Raw genomic sequence first — 20,587 nt, 5'->3', positions numbered from 1 at the left:
ACAGACTTCCCTTTTCTTCCATGTTTTCAATACTTCACCCTTTTCTTCCATGTTTTCAATACTTCACCAGTGGGGTTTCCAGAGTGCAGATGCTTATCTAGGGGTGCATTACTGTTCTCTGGCATGAGATGAAGCCTCCTAATCTAGCCATGTCTCCTGGTTATTGACCACATAGATGCTGCTCTGGATGCCACACCCATATAATTATAACCATATTCAGAACTCACACAAACTGCTAATCAGGTGACTACTCCAATAATTATGTCCACAGCTCCCCAGCCTACTCTTTCATCTGGTCTAGAACATCTTAAAACTTGGTCAAATATTTCCTCATCATTCACAGTACTGAGAACGGGTTCCACTTTTGATCCCTTCTGTGAACCCATATACACCAGTTCATGCAGCCACTACATCATAAGCCAGTATCTAATCTGTCAAGGGAATTTTGTAGAAGAACTTGCAGGACTTCAGGACCCTGTAAAACCTAATCAGGTTTCTTAGTGGCAGAGGGTTGGATATCAGATTCCTTAAAAGTTGCCAAGAAATTGTCTTCTACATCACCCAAGACTGGAGAAATGGACATCCAGATATAGTAAATCAAATATCTTTGTGTGTCTTAAAACTCCCTGTCACCGTCCTATCCATCTGAAGTGCTCTTTTAGCCCACAAAAAGTGTGCCTCCAAATGTGATTTCCTCTTTGCCTAAAGCACAGAATATGGTGTCATCTCTGCATGCATGTCATTTGTGAGTAATATTCCCCCTCACTCTCTGAGTAGACATCCCCACTCTATGGGAGAACTTCCCTTTTCTTGGTATAGGGAACTCCAGACACTGAGGTTTGACTTGAATCTGCCTGCAGGACATGGAAGAAACCTTGAGCCACATAAATGTATTCTTGGGAACAGTCTGGAAAGGGAATGGGTGTGGACCCATGTGGAGCTTGAGGTCCAGGCAGCAGCAAGGAGCCAGAATGGCGAGTGTGTTATGTCTGAGCTTCTGATTCCCTTTAAGCAGGGACTGAGAACAGGACTCCTGGACCTCCACATTTCAACTCCTGACATATTCCTCAACAAGAAAATGGATTCATCATCAGCAATCTCTGAAATAAAATGCAACTCAGACAGACACAATGTGGAACATATAGTTTTAAATTCCATGCAGGGGCTCTCAGCTCACTGGAATGTGCTTTGATCTACAGGTATCTGCTCTTCAAAAGGGCTTTCGCAGAGTCCATGGATCCCAGAGACACTAGGGCCAGAGGCTTCTAAAGCATTTGACTGGGACTAACATCCCTGAGATGAACAGAGTAGCTTAGTCACTGCTTAGGGGGGTACATCCCATATCAGTGATGAAGTGGAAGATGCCACGGTGCCATGTCAGGGCCTTCGGTCTCTTCTGATCTAACAGTTTTTCAGGGAACACCAAAGGATTTCTGGCAAACACTGGTCAGATCCTACAACTCCATATTGTGCTCTAGGCCTAAACAAAATGCACAAACTACTGGAATCTTTGCATGGCATGTGTCTAGCACAAGAGCACCAGCTTTCTTTCTTAGGGGCAAACAAGCCCTTAACTTTCAGACATCTAAGTCAATTAACTACACAGTACTAACTACTACTAATACAATAAGCAATAGGAAAAGAATTTTCCACAGCGAGGTATTTATGACTGAGAGGTATGGAGCAGGCCGAACTGCAATAGTCTACAGATACAGGCAATACATCTGCTGTAAACTGGGTCAAGAAATATCTAAAATAGCATGGGTGAATATCAGATTTATATAGGAAATGTCTTAATATCCCTAGGGGACAAACATCTGCTAGCTTGGAGGGGGAAGAGAGATTACCTCTAAGTCAGGCCAGACATCATAATGCAGCAAAATTCCCTGTAGTAAAAACTAATGTAACAATGACGTATACAAAGAATCTGAAAATCTACTTATTCTAAGCATTGTTTTTGCTAAAAAGATGCTCCAAAGTAGCAGCTCTCATTCAGGTGCCAATAAAATGGACTTTCCTGCTTTTAACCTCTGCATAGCATATATACTACAAGGTATTTCCTCTTGAAGGAGGCCAAACAAACAATGGGCTACGCTGAGATGCTGTTAATTAACAGTATAGGGTCAAGAAAGGGATCTGATAAGACCAAAGGTTAAAACAGAATGGAAAAGAAAGTCAGAGTCGGTTGTATCTGGCTGCGAAGGTCACCCTAACGTGCCTCCTAGATGCCACAGAAAGTTCAGGTTTACTCTGACATCCTAAAACTTGTTCTTGCCACATGTTCATTACACATGCATACAGCCTATGATGCATGGCACAAGATCTCAATTATGCATCAGTTAGTTCCACTTAACAGCAAAAGGGTATGGAGCAAGTTAAAAGGGCAACCAAATTAGTAGGGATCAAACTGAGATGAGATGAACAGTCTTGAAATTTACATGTAGGCCCTTGGAAAGGATTCTGCAAACAAGACAAACAGGCTTACAGCAACAGGAAAGGGTCAAGGTTCAAGGTTCCTGGTCAAAATACTCTTTCTAGCTGACAGAAAACTATAAAACTGAAAATGTATAATTCTAGCCACAGCTAATAAGCACAATTGTAGCTTTCTACATTCAGAACACCTCCTAAGTAACTGTACCAAAATTTCTAACTTCTATGACTTGCATGAGATGTGCCAAGCTCCTGCCCCAGATTGTTTTTAAACAGTATTGAGATACTGCACCAGCAAGAAAATATCACTGCCCTTAGATCAAGTTTACATGTGCTTCATTTCTCAAATCCTGGAATTAAGGGTATATGCATTGCTGGATGTCGATTGGCTCAGCATGCTGTGCTACTGTTTTCTATAGTGGCATGATCTGTAAACCTTACGTTTTGGTGCTCCTTCACCCGAAGGTTAGTCTTTAGGTATTTCCCAAACTCTCAGAATAGTGTTCTCTTGAAAACTCATATTGTCACTCATGGTTTATAAGGTGCAGAGTGATTCAATGTTAAGGTCCAAGTGAACAGGCAGAATTTAAGTTATATAACAAGTCTTTCATTTTGGGCAACACTCCTGCATCTACATGGATTCTTTCAGGAATTTGGAGAAAAACGTTTGTAGTGTCACATTTCTGACAGACAACCTACTACCAGCAATTCAGACTATCATTACACCACCCTCAATCTCAGAGGTGAATCTTATAGGTTTCATAGGTTTATACTAGGCTAAGAATTTATGATTTACCACCCAGTGATAAAGGTTTCATTTGAATAGGGTCAGGGATGAACTCTGCTTCATGCAGATGAACAACTTAGTCCGCACCACGGGGATCTTTTGAGACATATCTGTCTCCCTGGCATATTCATTTATGTCACAGGCAAAGCTCAGGTCCTTAGATCTAGTGTTTCTGGTGCTGTTTACTTTGCGGATGTGCATTAGTCAGTGGAGATGGATCTGAGGATGCCACAGATCACCTCTCGGTAACCTGTAGGAGACAGAATGCAGAGATAGAGCCGTAAGGCAAACTGTGAATGGTAGGGTATTCATATCCTGGATTCTCCTGATGAGGAACCTTTGAAGGCATTACTACTGTTGCAAGTGCCTGGTTAGGTATATGCCAAAGGGGGCACTGTACTCAATGATGGGTCTGATGACAGCGGAGTAGAGTGGTACTATAATTTCCTTGGACCTGGATGCCATACCTTTGCTTACGAGTTGAGTGACATACAATGATTTTCTTACCATCTCGCCTGTGTGTTGGTTGAATACCAGATTACTGTCTACTTATGTTCCCAGATACCAGACTATCAGGTCAACTCTTAAGGATGTTTTACAGATGGAGTAATTAGCTTGGGTGGATGATTATGCACTATAATGTTTTCTTCATATGCAGTTTTGATCCATGGCTTTGGCACCAGTCATGTGTTTCAGACCCTTTGTAGGATGTTACTGTCGTGGGGTTAATCTTATGATAGCTCCCAATTTACAGTCATTTACAAACTTGGTGAGCCAGAGTTCTTTGACATTAGCCTTTACTTCCAAAAAGTAAATGCCAAACAGAAATGGGCCCAACACTGAGCTCTGGGGTACTCCACTGGTGACCGGTTTCCTGGTAGAGGTGGTCTCACCAATCCTGACTTCTTGGGTCCTATCTGAGAGCCAGCCAGCAATCCAGCAAGTTATGTATGGATGAATGCCTAGTTCTGAGAGCTAGTCAACAACACCACAGTAGGGTACTGTATCAAATGTCTTGGCCAGGTCAAGGTAGGTGTACAGATAATGTTCCCTTCATACATAGCCTTAGTGACACTCTAAGTCATCTGCCAGGTTAAGTAGGCAAGACCCTCCCTTAAAGCCAAACTGGGATTTGTCCAGTGTCTGTAGGTTGCCCATGTCCTTTTTGATCATTTCCATGATCATTTATTCTACGGCTTTGTATATCAGACTTGTCAGACTGAAAGGTCTGTAGTTCCCATAGTCACTCGATGGTCATCCCTTATAAGGAGAGAACTGTTCTGCCTCTCCTTTTACCTGGTCCATAACCTGTTTTGAGGCTGTAGTTATAGTGCCAAAACTGGTCCTGCTAGGTCTTGTTTTAAGCCATTCAGAAGGCAACTGGAAATACTACCGGGGCCCAATGAAGCAGTGTTTTTGGCCTTAGTAAGCGCCACCAGGGCCTGCTCCTGCTGATTGTTGGGGGGGGGGGGATATGCTAGAAGAGATTTCACAGGCGGTAGTGGAAGAAAGTGGGGGGGGGTGAAGTTAGAGCTAAATTTATCAGCCAGTAGATTTGCTAGGTTATCCTGATCAGTAAAGGTTGTGTCACTTACCACTAGCTCTGCACACTGCTGAGTATCATCTTTAAGGTACCGGACAAATCTGAAGAAGGCCTTGTGACTGTTCTTAGCCTCAGAGGCTATCCTGATCTCAGTTAGCCTTGCTTAACTTTAACACGCATCTTAGTTTCTTGTTTAGTTGAATCAGACAGCTCGTCTCTATGAGAGCTGCTTTTTCTGATTTTGGCCATGAATTTTTTTTCTTTTACTATAAACACCATCATAGGTAAAGATTCCACTTGTGTGGCTTGTTTTCAGTGTTAGATCTGGGCTTACTTCTGTTAGGGATGACAGCCTCAATACAGTCATTTACATGTTTGTACAGGGGTTTCTACAAATAATTCTGCATAGGTAGCTGTATTCTCAGGGTTTGGGGGAGACATGAACTTAGACAAACTGTCGCCTACTGGAATGTAGTTTCCTTAGAATAGCTCCTGACAGTTACAGGTTTAGTTGGGTAATTGGGGTTGGTTTTTATTTTGAAGGAGGCAGCTTTGTGGTCAGAACCTACCAATGAGGATGTGACACAGGGGGTGTAGTATTCTTGATCCTCTGGTTGGAGTGCACAGTATCTGGGTCCAGGTTGTTTGTGTTGATCAAGTCAATGGAAACATTATACCCATGAGTTACTAGCAATGTACGTTTCTCAGTCTATAAAGGGGTAGTTAAAGTCTCCAATGAATAGGATATTTGGTTGGATGGAGAGCACCTCTAGTAGGTCTAGGTAAAAGTTGTGAGCTTTGTGGGTCAGAGGATGACCTGCAGCTGGCCAGGACATGGTAAGAAACCTGGTCTATGGAGACTTGGACACAGATGAACTATAGGGCATCATCCTGTTTAACCAACCTGGAACTGTATTTGCTGCTAATATAGATTGAGACACCTCCACCTTTAGCCCCTAGCTGTAATGATGTTGGTCTAAATGTGTAGAAGGCAATGTAGCCTTCCACTGCTGGAGTATTTTCCATGGCTTTAAACCAAGTCTTGGTGATAGCACACATCTACATTGTCCAGAGTGAGGAGAGCTTGTAAGCTAGCGAGTTCCTTGTTTATTCTTGTTTAAGCTATGAGCATTGAACAGTAGCACCTAAGGGTGCTTTGAGGGTTTTTTTTTTTTTTTGCTAAGTTGGTAGTTATGTTATTGTGACATTGCCGAAAAAGGCTCTAAAGGGGGTGGGTAAAGTTTTAGGGAATATCTAAAAGCACAGGGGGGGGTAGGGGGCAGGTGCAGACCATCCTTGGCAAACCAACATGGTCTGTTAACAATGTCTTCCCATTGCTGATAGATATTGGATTCCAGGAATCATTATACAATTGTTACTCATGTTTTCTGGCCCTATTATTCTGAAGCACAGAACATTTCCATATGTGAATTCTGCATTGTTGCTCATAGGTTGGTACTAGGCTATCAGCCCTAGGGCCTAAACAAGCCTAGCCATAACAATTCCCTGGCTATTTCTTCCCACACTATTTACTTCCCTGGACCCCTGTCTAGCAGGGCGACTGACGTGATCCCCGGGGTGAATTTCCTTTCTCCCATCCAATCGTCAAGGTTCCTTTTGAAGAGGACCAAAGAGGCACTCTGCTTGACATGTATGGGCAATCTATTCCAGAGTATGGGGAGTCTCTGGGTCAGGAACCTATCCCTCCAGCATGTTTTATTTATTGTGATGACAAGGTTTAGATCCCTAGAGCATGTGGCTCTGAGGGATTGGGATTTCTTTAAGTGTAGCATGTCCAACAGTTCTGGGTTTGACATGGCCTTGTATGTTAAGCAAAGATCGCCTCTGAGTAGATGATATGCGACAGAGTATAGCTGGAGTTTTTTACAGCGGTCAGCGTAGGGCATCGGCTTTAGACCTGTGATTCTTTTAGTGAGGTATATCTGTGGCCTTTCCAGTTGTTGCAGATGTCTTGAGAGGTACACACCAAACGGGGCATTGTATTCTATAATGGGTCTAATGAGGGATGAGTACAGTGGGACAATGACCTCCTTTTTTCTGGATGAAAAGCCCTTAGTGATGAGGTGTGATACATAAGAGGATTTCCTGACTGTTGTGGCGATGTGGTTATCGAAGGTGAGACCACTGTCCACCTGTGTCCCCAAGTCTCTCATCAAACTTTCGGTGTTTAGTGTACTGCCACCTATATGGTAATTCACAGATACATGTTTTTTCCCAAAGGGGATAACTATACATTTCTTGGCATTGAGCTTGAGCCCATGGCTCTGGCACCAAGCATCTGTTTCTGTAAGGCTCTTTTGTAGAGTATCCACATCATTTGGAGATTCAATAATGGCTCCCAGTTTGCAGTCATCTGCAAACTTTGTTATCCAGACTCCCTTAGTGTTGGCCTGTACTTCAGAGAAGTAGATGCCAAACAAGAGCGGTCCCAGGACTGAACCCTGAGGTACTCCACTTGTCTGGCAGGGTACAGTAAAGAATTGATTATCCAAACTAATTGGGGACCTAGGATAGTTCGGATAATCAAACATACATTGAAACAGATAAAAAAACTTCTAAAATCTTGTTTTTTCTGCACACAGGAAATACACTTTTCAACCATTCAGTGCTTCCAGGGGGCAATAAAAAATATTTTTCACACACAAGGTGGTGCAAGCTCAAAAAACACACAAGCGAATACATACGTTTACATATTCAGACTTCATGATTTTTTTTCTACCCTAAAACTTTGGAAGGCTGTGTTCGGATAATTGAATGTTTCAGATAATCAACATTTGGATAATTGACTCTCTAGTGTAAGTAGGTTTCCATAATGTGGCTAGGTGTAATATTAATGGAGCTGAGGAATGGTGACAGCAGTCAACCTAGGTAAAAATACTGGTGGAAGTCACTAGGGTACTGAACAGGCCCAGTTTTCCAGCCTTCTGTAATGTGAAACAAACCTAACTGATGCAATAATACAGGGCTAATAACATCAGAATGCCTTACAAATTTTTTTCTACATTGGACACCGGTAGAATGAGAATTTAAAATAATGTAACATAGAGGATTATGGGTATTACATGTTCCATTTAACCTGCTGTTAAAAGTAAAAAGTTTTCACAAAACATCCATTCTTTCTAAACAAAAGGCTGCACAGCTAGTCTGCAGTACAGTGGCATGCCTGTTTAAGCCTTTTCTTTTCAGTTTAATACTCACTGCATCCATATGAAATATAACACTGGCAATAGAGTGAATGAAACTGGGCAATTGATACAAATTATCCTCCTCCGTATCAGTCTCAGTCAGGTACATTTGCTTACAACGCTGAATAAGTTCTGTGTACATGAAGTCCACGTTTGCTGGACTCACAGCTCTGCATGGCTTTAAAAAAAAAAAAAAAAAGTCATTAATGTCATTCTGGAACAGCTGCCTACAGCATGCAAGACAATATTCATTCAACTTCAGTAAGCTGACAACTGCTCAAGGGGACACTTTTTCCAGCAGTATCAAAAAAGTTGCTTTTGTTTTTTTACTTCGCAATTTTATTTCCTATCCTTCTTTACATAATGTAGGTTAACATTCCATGAGCCCTTCAATCATAACATTTTTACTTAAATTTCCAATCTTGGCTTACATTACTCAGACACAGTTCAACCACTTGTACTAATCTGCCCCAATTCATCAATCATTTCTCCAGCTCCAAACCATTCCCGTGTGCACATCTTAAGCTATCCCTTTCTCTCTTGTGCCTCTATCACTGACTATTCACTATCATATTGATTCTTCGACTCCCTTAGCTTACCCAAGTCTCTCTTTTCTTTTATTCTCCCCTCTGCAACTTACGTAATCTCTCCCCTCCTTCTCTCTTCATATACTCTCACCTATATTGTGCAATTTCTTGAAGTCCAACACGCACCATCCATACCTCTCCTCCCAATGTCTTCACCTCTCCTCATTCCATATTTTCCCATTATCTTAAAAATCTATTCAAAATTACTTAGAAGAAACACCTATTTTGTTAATTCACGCTTTTCTTTACCAGTTTTCTAATAATTTGCACTGTGGTTCTTGAACTAACTACCTTGTCAAACATACTGGCCTTTCCACCATGTCCCAATTCATCACAAATATGTCTACTTGGAGAACTTTTTTTGATTCCTGAAGATCCCCATCCTATTCCTTAATTACATCACCCACTCTTGTCTACTCCATTTACATTCCAAAAACGTATGTATGAATCCAGGATTATTTTTTCCACATCTCTAGCACTCATCTGTACTCAGTCTTTTCCTTCTGTAGCCTTTGTTACTTAATCCAGTACATACGTTATTGTTACTTACTGATTCCACACCAACCCTAACCTGGCAAATGACCTGTGTAAATACCCACTTCTTTCCACTGCTCATCCATGCAATCATACCTTTCTTCCTTAATCCCACCTATTCCAGCCATTGCTTCCCTATTCGGTATTTCTTTCAGTGTGGTATTTTTTCCTCTAATCATTTATTCAAAAATATTTACAGAATATATTAAAAATGCGTTAGAATTAAGGTCTGATCCAAAGTGATCACTTACATAATGCTTTGAATAAAAAATTATCTGCAATAAATTTAGTCCAAGGGTCCATTTCTCAAAATCTTTTATCTTGGCATGTGATGCTGAAGTTGCTAATTGAAGCACAGATCATGTCAGGCATCCATTAGTAAAGCTAAATCGGTAAAACGCAGGGGTAATAGTAGAATTTCAACTTTCGATTATACATTTTAAGTTAAATATTTTAAAAATAAGAGGAACCATATCTAAATGAAGATACATTTCCAAGAAAATCAATTCCTTTTGTAAGGTACACTTTACCAGGCCATATGGTGTCTAATATAACCTATAACGACCTTAAAAACATCTTAAAACAGCGCATTCCCACAATATAGGTTCACAGTTCATAGGTGAATACAAGACTAACTACCACTGTGGGCTAGTTTAAGCTTAGCCAATTATCTCTTTTGAGGATCAAACTCTGCACATTGTGCCTGTAATGTAAAAGCCATTATGCCATCCTCTCAACCCTTTTTGTGTTACAACCTAGCTCCCTATTCAGTTTCACCTATCCCATTAGCCAGAAGCATCACCCTTGTTGCTCAGGGTGCAATGCAGCATCCTGCCACCCCCGGCAAGATAACAGCATGTGTCACAGTTAAATGATCAATATATTTGAAGGAGTACCACTGAGCTGGCATCAACAGCAAAGTGCCACAGACAGTGCATCAAAACATAGCAGCACATCATAAAGATGGCAACACACACAGTGACTCATTGCCAGTAAAACACTTTTGCAGGTGCTGTTCTTACAGTCTTGCCAAAGATGCTATCTAACAAGCATCTTGCTTTCATACATACAGATGCATAAACCACATTTCCCACACAAACTGAACAGAGCAGGTTACAATTGTGTGCAACCAATCTCCTATTTCCCCAGTAAAACATAGCCAACAACCTCAAGAGGGATTAGGAAATTATCTGCAGAGCTTTATGGGTGTATAAAAATATTTATATTAGTACCGACATCCAAGGAAACTAAATTTCTGAGATATTGTAGGGTATCTTTGTATTAACTGTACTTTCTCTGACTGATGCTCAAACATTTGCATCCCCAGAGACTGTTCCAATAACAGTTTTGCATTTACTTGAAATATTGCTCCAGGGGGAATGAGTACTTTGTATAACAGCCTTACTGCCCCTTTTCTATAAGGTGCATCACTCCTGTTATATATTACCCAGGCAACCCATTTAGGTTTATCAGAGTTCAATATTCCAAGGAGCTTTACTGGACTGCAACTTGTCTATAAATCTTACAATACATGTCCCTATTATGCATCTCTGGAGCATATTGATTCTCAAAGGAGTCCCATGACACTGGAAGCTCTTCAATTAACTGTTCCCAATAAGAGTCATTACACTCTAAGATACCTGTTGGCTCTATGGGAACAAATCCCCCAGTTAACATTTCCTATATGCAAAAAAATCTTTTACCCAGCTACTAGTGGAAGTAATCTTAAATCCCATGAAGAAAGCTTTTAATTAGAGAGACAACTGATGAAAAACATTTGAATTGCGAGTCCTTTATGAATAGCATCATGTCAAAGGTTTGCCCTTGCTTTCAGCGATGCAGCCACAACTATACACTACAAGGCATTTTTGTCTTGGTGCACTAGATCTGTGAATGTTTTTAATATGGCTGCCAGTGCAAACATTTCTATACTGGGATGGCAGTCCCCCCGTCCCTCCCCAAAATCAGGAGATAGGGAAAGAGGAATGCAACTCCGACAAGGATCCATTTTCAAGAAAAAGTGTCTAACCTTAGATATGACTTCTTTCCAAATCTGATCAGGTGCTAGCAAAATGAGTGTTTGCGAGGCATAGGTAATCAGAGGTAAAACATAAGAAAGGACTATGTCAAATCAAAACAGAGGAGTTGCCAGCTATCACAATATCCTTTTATTTTCTGTAATAGCATACAATAAGTATTAGACAGAGATATGAGAAGGGATGGTCCCAAATGAACTTCCAGGTAATTAAAATGATGGTTGTTAACGAAGAAAGGGTAAACAGATGTTTGTGTTAAAGGATTATTACTGACCCTCATCAACTACTTCAGTCTTACCCTGGTTTATTTTGTAACCTGAAATGGAACCAAATTGGTAAATCTCCCCTAACAAACAAGAAGTTGTTCCAAAGGGATTAAAGACATACTAGGTTGTCATCAGCATACAGTGCAAGTTTATGCTGAACTGTTCTTAACTGGCAACCTGAAACCGGAGACTCTTTTAGCCATATGGCAAGTGGCTGTAAGTAGACCGCAAACAAAGGAGAGATGCAGCATCCCTGTCTTGGGCCCCACTGGAAAAGGATAGTGTCGAGAGTTTAGTCTCAATTTTGCAGTGGCACCCACATACATAAATTAAACTAGATGCACCCAGTCTGAGGAAAACACCAGTAAATCAACAGTTCCCAGAGTTGCGCCCAACAAATACAACCTTTCTATATCTAGGGAAGCAAATAATTTCCTGTTTGATTTAGAAGCATTTTCAATGGGCAATGGTGTTTTTATATGGCAGTCAGACGTGGTTCAGCCCTGGTTAAAACTTATCTGATCAGGATGAACTAAACTGGGTACAATACTAGACAGTCTCTTAGATAAAATAGACAATTAACTTGCAACTCTGATTTAAAACCAAAACTGGCCTATATATGAATGGAGAGAAGTTTCTTCTCTACCTTAAGAATAGCTCATATAACAGCCTCCTTCCAAGTGAGGGTAAGTACCTTTTAGTATGGCATTACAAACACATAAAAAGATAACCGTGAATTCTGGGCCTCCACATTTATAAAGTTCAAGGGGTAAATCAGTACCTGCAGTTTTACCAGTAGTTAACGTTGGTAAAACAGAGGAGACTTTTTGTGGTGTAACAGGCTGCAGCAACCAATCTCAAGCTTCCCAAGTCAGGGGGAAGAAGAAAAGAAAGAACAAGTACTTCATCACTGCTGGAGAAAAGTGATTTTCTAGCTCAATAGCATATAGCAGAATGTAAAAAGTACAGTTTTGTACCTACCATAAATGTAGATGCTCGAAGATCCACATTGCTGCAGTCCTTACATATGGGTAGTCTGCTGTCCTCGGTCGGCCCGAATACCAAAGTATAAGGCTGACGTCGGTCAAGGCGCTTAGAACTGACATCAGGACGTCAGGGTACAAAAGCGCATGACCGACGTCATATCCTCAGTCTTTTCTTGCCCCAGATGTCAGAAGGCCCTAAAAAGAAAGGCCAAAACCAAAAGACAGCAAAAAACCAAACAACCACCCCTGCACTAATCCTATTTACAATATTTACAATATTCACAACCCAAACCATACAACCGCCTCTAACTACAGAGGGGAAGGAGGGAGGGTAAATTGGACTGCAGCAATGTGGATCTTCGAACATCTACATTTATGGTAGGTACAAAACTGTACTATGTTCTTCATCTCACATTGCTGCAGTCCTTGCATATGGGTAGAATCCCAAAGCAGAGGTAAGGGAGGATGGCAAAACTATAAAGCATTGGGAGCTGCCAAAATGCCCTGTAAAACTGCAGTGGCAAAACCAGCCCTAGATTTAGAGTAAAGTGGAAGGTGGTAATGCTTAGAGAAAGTATGCACTGAACTCCAAGTAGCTGCCTCCAAAATATCTTTAGTTGCCACCCCCCTTAAAAAAGCTGTAGAAGTGGCAGTAGCCCTAGTGGAATGAGGCCTAATCCCAGCTGGAGTCTCCTTACCATGATGGGAATAACAGAAAGCAATACAAAACCCAATCCACTTAGAAATAGTTTGTTTTGAAACAGGCTTGCCCTGAGAACCCAAAGCAAATGAAACAAATAACTGCTGAGACTGCCTGAACCCTTTAGTTCTGCTCAAATAATATCGCAACTGCCTGTGCATATCCAAAGTGTGCAAAATCTTTTCCCTTTATTTTGGGGTTTGCATAAAAAGTAGGCAAATGAATAGTTTGGTTTAAAGCCACACTAGAAACCACTTTAGGCATAAAGGAAGGATTAGTACGTAAAGATACCCTATCCTTATGGAAAATTAAGAAAGGCTCAACTGCCATAAGGGCCTGTAATTCAGAAACCCTTTTCGCAGAGGTAATGGCCAACAAAAAAGCAGTCTTCCATGATAAATATTTCAACTCGGCAGTAGCTGCAGGCTCAAAAGGTTGTAGAGTGAGTTTCTCCAACACAAAATTGAGATCCCAAGCAGGAGTAGGAGCTCTATTGGGGTCTTATATTCTTTGCCCCTCTAAGGAATTGTTTAAACAAAGGATGAGAAAACAATGGTGGGTCACAGTCATAGTGAGCAGAAATTGCTGCAGCATGAATCTTAATAGAGGAGAAGGACAAACCTTTGTCCAGTAACTCAGTGAGATATTGAAGAGCCACACTTAAATTAGGCTTAGAAACATCAAATTCCTTTGCTGTACTCCAAAATAAAAATCTCCTCCATTTATCTGCGTACACTTTCCTTGTACTAGGCCTTCTGGCCTCCAAAATAACATTCAAAACTTGCTGTGGAAGCTGAGACCCTCCAGGGTTTAAAACAGAATATGCCAGGCTGTTAGATGTAGAGAGTGAAGTTTGACATTGAGTAAATGACTGTTCTCCTGAGACAGCAGGTGTGGAATCGAAGGCAAAGGCCATGGAGGCTCCCGCACCAGACTTCTCAGTAATGGGTACCAGTGCTGTCGAGGCCAATCTGGAGCTATTAAAATCATCTTTGGCTTGTCCTGTCTGGCCTTCAGGAGTACCTTTGGGAGGAGAGGCAGAGGTGGAAAGGCATACACATGAAGACTGCTCCAATTGAATGAGAGAGCATCCACTTTCCAAGCTGTGGGATGAAACCTTTTTGTGCAAAACTTTGGCAGCTGGTAGTTTAGTGGAGAAGCGAACAGATCTATGTCTGGAGTTCCCCATAACACTGTCAATTTCTGAAACACATGAGGATCCAATTTCCACTCGTGGGGATCCATAATTTGTCTGCTCAACACATCTGCTAAGGAGTTCTGTGCTCGGCAGAAACCTTGCCTGAAGATTTAGCTGTAAACTGAGAGCAGTCTCCCACAAAATCATTGCTTGTCTGCATAGAGGATAAGAATGCGTTCCCCCTTGCTTGTTGATGTACCACATGACAGTTGTGTTGTCTGTTAGAACCAACACCTGCCCTGGAAGAAGTAAATCCTTGAAAGCTATTAATGCAAATTGGACTGCTAACATTTCCTTCAAGTTGATATGTAGATGTTGAAGTCTGGCAGGCCACGTGTCTTGTACCCACTTTCCATTTAGATGAGCTCCCCAAGCTTTGTCTGAGGCATCTGTCGTTAGAATCTGACTCGCCTCTGGCCGGGTCACAGAGAGTCCCTTGTTTAGGTGACATTCCTGAGCCCACCACAAAAATTCCTTTTGAATGCAAGGTATTATTTGAATGACAGTGTCCATATCTTGGCAGTACTGTGTCCATACATTTTTGAGATACCATTGTAGCTTCCTCATATGCAGTTTGGCATTGGGAAGCACCAGAATACAAGATGCCATGAACCCCAAGGCTTGAAGGACTGTCCTTGCAGTCAGCCTGGACTGATGAGACAATTGATGGAAGTAAAGAGAAAGATTCTGTTGTTTGTCCGGGGTCAAAAAGGCCATCTGGGATGCTGTATTCAGTCTCACACCCAGAAAGCACATGTCCTGAGAGGGTACTAGACTGGACTTTATTTCGCTCACAGAATACCCCAGGCATCTTAGCACTGCTATCACATACTGTAAATGATGAAGAAGTTCGTCCTTTCCTTGGGCCAGAATCAGGCAATCGTCCAAATAAGGATAGATCTGTATTCCTCTTAGCCTGAAGAAAGCTATCACTGGAGCCAGAACCTTCGTGAACACTCTGGGCAGTAGATAAGCCAAAGGGCAATGCAGAGAACTGATAATGAGAAGTCCCAGCCAAAACGCAGATACTTTCTGCAACTGAGCCTGATAGGAACATGAAGGTAAGCCTCCTTGAGATCCAGAGTCACCATCCAGTGATCTTTGCCCAGCAGAGGTAAAAGCTGTTGTAACGTCAACATTTTGAACTTGGGAATGTCCAGATATGTGTTGAGGATAGATAAATCAAAGATTGGTCTCCACGTGTTCCCTTTCTTTGGTACTAGGAACAGGCGAGAATAAAATCCTAGGCCCACTTCTGGCAGAGGGACCGGTTGTATGGCCCCTATTTGAAGTAGCAGAGAAATTTGTTTGTGAGCCTCTAGTCTTTGCTGAGGAGGAACGTCCGGCATGCCTTTGAAAGGAGGCAAGGTATGGAAATAAAACTTGTAACCTCGGTGTATGATATCCAATACCCATTTGTCCTGGGTAATCAAATTCCAATTTTCCTTGGAGTGCCAACCTTCCTCCCAAAGGAGCTGCCAGGCAAGAAGGAGCTGGCAGCTGAAAAGGTAGGTTATTGGGCCTGTTTACGAAAGGACTGGCCCCTGCCCTCACCCGAAGATTGTGCAGGTGAACTCCCTGTTCTAGGTCTGAAAGAACTCTGAGCTCTGCACCCTACCACGTCTAGATCTACCCCTAGACTGAGAATCATAAGAAGGATACGTCCACCCCTTAGCAGGCCAATTCCTACTAAACTTTGGAGGCTGTACTTGCAAAAAATCTTTAACAGCCTGCATGGACTTAGCCTTGTCTTCCATTTTCTTCAAGACTGACTCCACAGGTGAACCAAACAACACATCAGACTGTAAAGGAGCATCCAAAATCCTTGTCTTAAGATGGTCAGATAAATTCTGATCCCTCAGCCATGCGTGCCTGCGAAGAACTGAACCAGTGGCAGCCACCTTAGACGAGGCCTGTACAGCATCAAAACCACATTGTAAAGAATGCTTACCCACCTGCTCTGAAACATGCACCAAATCTTGTAACTCCTTACACTCAATGCCTTCCGCCAGAGCATCCACCTTAGACTTCAATTGAGAAAGAAGATAGTTTTGATATTTCAACATATGAAACTGGCAATTCAAAGCCCTCATAGCTAGGGTAGAAGATGTATAGACTTTCTTTCCCCATCTATCCAAAGCTCTGGCCTCTTTATCTGGAGGAACCGGGTTTTTTACAACAGAGGCCTTGACACCCTTAGGTCCCTGACTAACTGTTTCTGGGTCCGCCCTAGGACTCTTATAAAGATATTTATGAGCCTCAGGCACCCTGTAATACCTATCCGGTTTAACAGGAGCAGGAGGCAGAGAATCAGGATTAAGTGAAGCCTCTGCAAACACATCTTCCACAACATCCAGAACAGGAGGTATAGCCAAGGGCCTATGCTGGGGCAAAAGCAAAAATTCCCTAAGCCTTTTCCTGGAATCAGAGAAGTCCTGACCTTCCCACTTAAAATGTTCCCTCATGGAATGAAGAGTCTCTGAAAAAGAAAAATCCTCCGGAGGAGAGGCAGAAGGAGTAGAATCATCTGCATCAGAGTCAGAATAAGGAGAGTACTCCTGCAAGTCTTCAGCCGAAGACTCAGAAACATCCGAAGCCTGCTCAAAACTCCCCAACTCTGGCTCCACTCTAGGCCTCTTATCAGGAGGGGGCAAAGAACCTCTAATCAGAGTAATCAAATCTTCTGCCATTTTAAGCATGTGCTTCTTGGGCACAGACCCTGCTGTACTAGGAGTGACACCAACAGAAGCTAAACCTGGCCTGCCTCTGGGAGAAGCCTTGGAAACAGAAGGAGAGGGCCTAACCACCCTAGGAAGGGAGGGGAGTACAGTAACTTGGGAAGCCCCTTCAGCCTGACCTGCCTCCTGAGAGGCCACATCCTGCAAAATCAAAGTCTCCCCCTGGGACTCCAGAGAAGCCTCCGTCGGAACCACCGGTTCCACTGACGCCTCTAAAGAACCGACGTCCGGAACGGACGACTCTTCTTGCCTGGGTTTAACTGCTTTGTCTTTGCGCTTCTTCGAAGCGGCGCCCGGAGAATCCGACGGCATATTATAATTGCACCGCTCAAGACCAGCCTAGCACAATCTAACCTTCGCAATAGTGCGCTTATTGAACCTAGCACAAAAGCGACACCCAACAACGTCGTGCTCAGGCCCCAAACAAGGAATACACAAAGAATGATAATCCCTATGCGGTATCTGTTTCCCACAAGAAATACAGTTATTCACTTTTCTGACATCCGGTAAAACACTGAGGCAAGAAAAAACAAAATATTCTAACGGGTACTTAGCCAACTTTGATTCGGTCTGAAACTCCGAACTCGAAAAATTTCAGGACGCCGAACGGCACTTGCAACGCTGCTTCTGCATCGGACCATGCGGCAAAAAAGACTGAGGATATGACGTCGGTCATGCGCTTTTGTACCCTGACGTCCTGATGTCAGTTCTAAGCGCCTTGACCGACGTCAGCCTTATACTTTGGTATTCGGGCCGACCGAGGACAGCGGACTACCCATATGTAAGGACTGCAGCAATGTGAGATGAAGAACATCAGTAAACGCTCAGTTAACTGGAATTCAAGCAACTGGCAAAAAAAAAATAACCTAAGAACTACAGTACAATTTTCATGTGTTGTACTTAGTTTCCTCCCCCGCAGAAACACACCTTACATTTTAGAGTTCTAAAAAGGAAGATAGGAATTCCCTCTCTACCCAACCTGAAAACAAGTCAGACCAAACAAATAGTATAGGGTACAGTATTAGTCAGGTCTGTTTTTAATTGTAGCTCTCAAGCAACCAGAAACTACAGTTATCTGGCATCCACCAATCCCCATGGGTGCCGGTTAACTGAGAGTTTACTGTATTCTGAAAATACATAAATATCTGCAGTGGAAAAATGCATTCTGCCTGTATATAACCCTCTTATTCGTTTGACATGCCTATCCACTTCTTGTAGACAGAATCTAAGGACTAAATATTAAATATTAGAAGGTGAGAGATCAAAATTCTTTAGTTTCAAGTATGGAAGTGCCTACTCTGTTTTATATAGCAGAAAAGTATCTGTTGCTTAAGATACCAAAACAGTACTTCCAATACAATGACTCCTTTAATTAGATGCATAGAAAAAAAAGTCTATTGTGACTGAAGCTTTTCTAGTTTAAATTGCCCTGTGTATCCTAATTCTACCTGTGCAGGTTTTTCAGAAGAAAAGTCACATGCTCTTCAATATAAATCCAGTATTGAACAACAGAGTCAACCCTCTCTGAAGTGCTGAAGCTCCACTGTACCTCAAAGTTAAAGGAAACCTTTTCCTGTTTACACAGCAAAGAATTAGATTTCAAAGGTTTCACACAATGGACACAGGATAGCTGCAGATTTAAACCAATAGCATGATCACAAACCTGTAAAAGAAAGAGGATACAGAGTAAAATAAAAGCTTATGTTCCTGTGAGATGCATATATACTCAATCTGCTCTTAAAGCGCAAGAACTACAAGAATAATAGGTGTATCTCTGGGAAGAAGACCCAATTTGTGTGTACATCAACCATACCAAAAAACAGATTATTTTAAAAAGCTTTCTTACGGGTAATTGCTAGTGTTTTCTAGATCTTGGCAAGATCTAGTCAGGTGTCCATTACAAGATTCCAACTGTTATGTCATAATGACATCCCTTGCTGTAATGACACCTAGGGGGTAAATCAATCGGGGTAAAGTTCTGTCCATACAGCCTCCCTTTTCCCAGAGTATATCTGCCTTAATTGTTTGTTTCTTGTAAGTATGAAAACTACCACTTCTCCCGGCTAGTTGGAAAAAAAGGAGAAGAATTCTTTGGAATAGCCATCTCTGCACAAAGTTTTGTGTACTGTTTGCGAGAGACAGGATTCAAACAAATTAGAAGTGGTTTCACTGCATAAACAAAGATCATTTTTCTCTTGTGTTCATTAATTAAACCATTCATGCTCCAGGATAAAATTACAATTTTAATCATCTGATCAAAAAAGGATATTTAATTTCGACTTCCAAGATGGCTGCACATTGAGTAACAGCTTAATTTCAGCTCTCCCAGTGTGACAAAACTCAGGAGAGCGCCAATGGACTCATTTTCTGGGCAAATTTCAGTAACTGGCTCGTAAGTACATTGCCTGGATGCCAGGAACAATTAAATTCAGACAACCTGAAAGAAAATCAATCACAAAAAGTGAGAATCAAACACTGATTGGGAAGAATTCTGCAGCTGTTCAGCAGAATACAGTGCAAGCTCCAGCTTTGGTGCAGGACATGACTTCCAGTAACCTACAGGAAAAAGCAAGTCAAATCTACTCAGAGCTGATTAAATGAAACACTGATGGAAAATATTAACTAAAATAACAAAACATTGAATAAAATGGAAGCTTTAAACAGATATTCAGATGAGGTGATAAAACTGCAAAAAAGGGAGGACAAAATGAAAAGGCTGCCTGAATACGAGACTGCTCAAGAAGAGATGCTTCAAAAAAATAACAGAATGAGAGGACAGAGCACACAGGGAAAACCTGAAATTTTCTGTACGAGAGAAGCTGGAAGGAACAGACCGTATTAATTTTATGAAAGCACAAATAAGCAACTGGACTGGTATTCCAAAGCAGCAGTTAACTGAAAGGGTACACCATGTGTATGCTCCAAACTTGGCCATGAGAAAGCAACGTAGACCTTTAATTGTAAAGATACAATCCTACCAGCAGAAGGAGGTGATACTGACAAAACTGTGGAAGAAGGACAAAGTACAAAAAGTGGGAGACAGTAGAGTACTTGTTAAAAATGATTACTCACTGTACACCAGGCAGACGAGCAGTAAATTTATTCCACTGATCAGGGAATGTTGAAAAGCAGGAATGAGATTCAAACTGCTGTATCCAGCTATCTTCAGAATATTCTTTCCTGAAGGGACAAAATAATTTTTGATGCAGAACATGCTAAGGAGGAAATACAAAAGTTTGTCCAACAAAAAGTGAGCTGTGAAACAAAACGAGATTCTGTTTCTTGGTCTTCTAGTAATAAAGACCACAGAGAGACTGTGCCAGTGAAAACTTTTCCAGTTTTTCAAAAGAAAATGCTTGAGAGACAGAAGAAAGCACAAGTGTCGACTAGAATAACAGAGTACGTTGGAAAGGAAGCAGAGACTGGATATGGGAAATGGAGATAAACAAGAATAAAACCAGCAACTCGGAAATTGACAAACAAATGTGGGATTATAAAGCATTAAATATATTTGTGAAACATAACAGAAGCAAACCTGGAAATACTGGACTTTGACTTGTTAAACTTGTAGAGGAC

General features: G+C 41.6%; 1 protein-coding gene across 1 annotated transcript in view; it reads right to left on the bottom strand.

Annotated features, from left to right (window-relative positions):
- The window catches only part of PRKDC (protein kinase, DNA-activated, catalytic subunit), a 4,917,417-nt gene that overhangs the window by 4,366,827 nt on the left and 530,003 nt on the right, over positions 1–20,587 (bottom strand). The window contains exon 7 of the mRNA XM_044065724.1: positions 7,980–8,144. Coding sequence (XP_043921659.1) covers positions 7,980–8,144 — 165 coding nt within the window. The remainder of the gene's footprint in view (positions 1–7,979; positions 8,145–20,587) is intronic.

The sequence above is a fragment of the Protopterus annectens genome, chromosome 3.part0 (assembly GCF_019279795.1).
Source record: "Protopterus annectens isolate FY-2018-M chromosome 3.part0, PAN1.0, whole genome shotgun sequence".
Lineage (NCBI taxonomy): Eukaryota > Metazoa > Chordata > Ceratodontiformes > Protopteridae > Protopterus > Protopterus annectens.
This window is presented reverse-complemented; position numbering and strand designations above follow the sequence as displayed.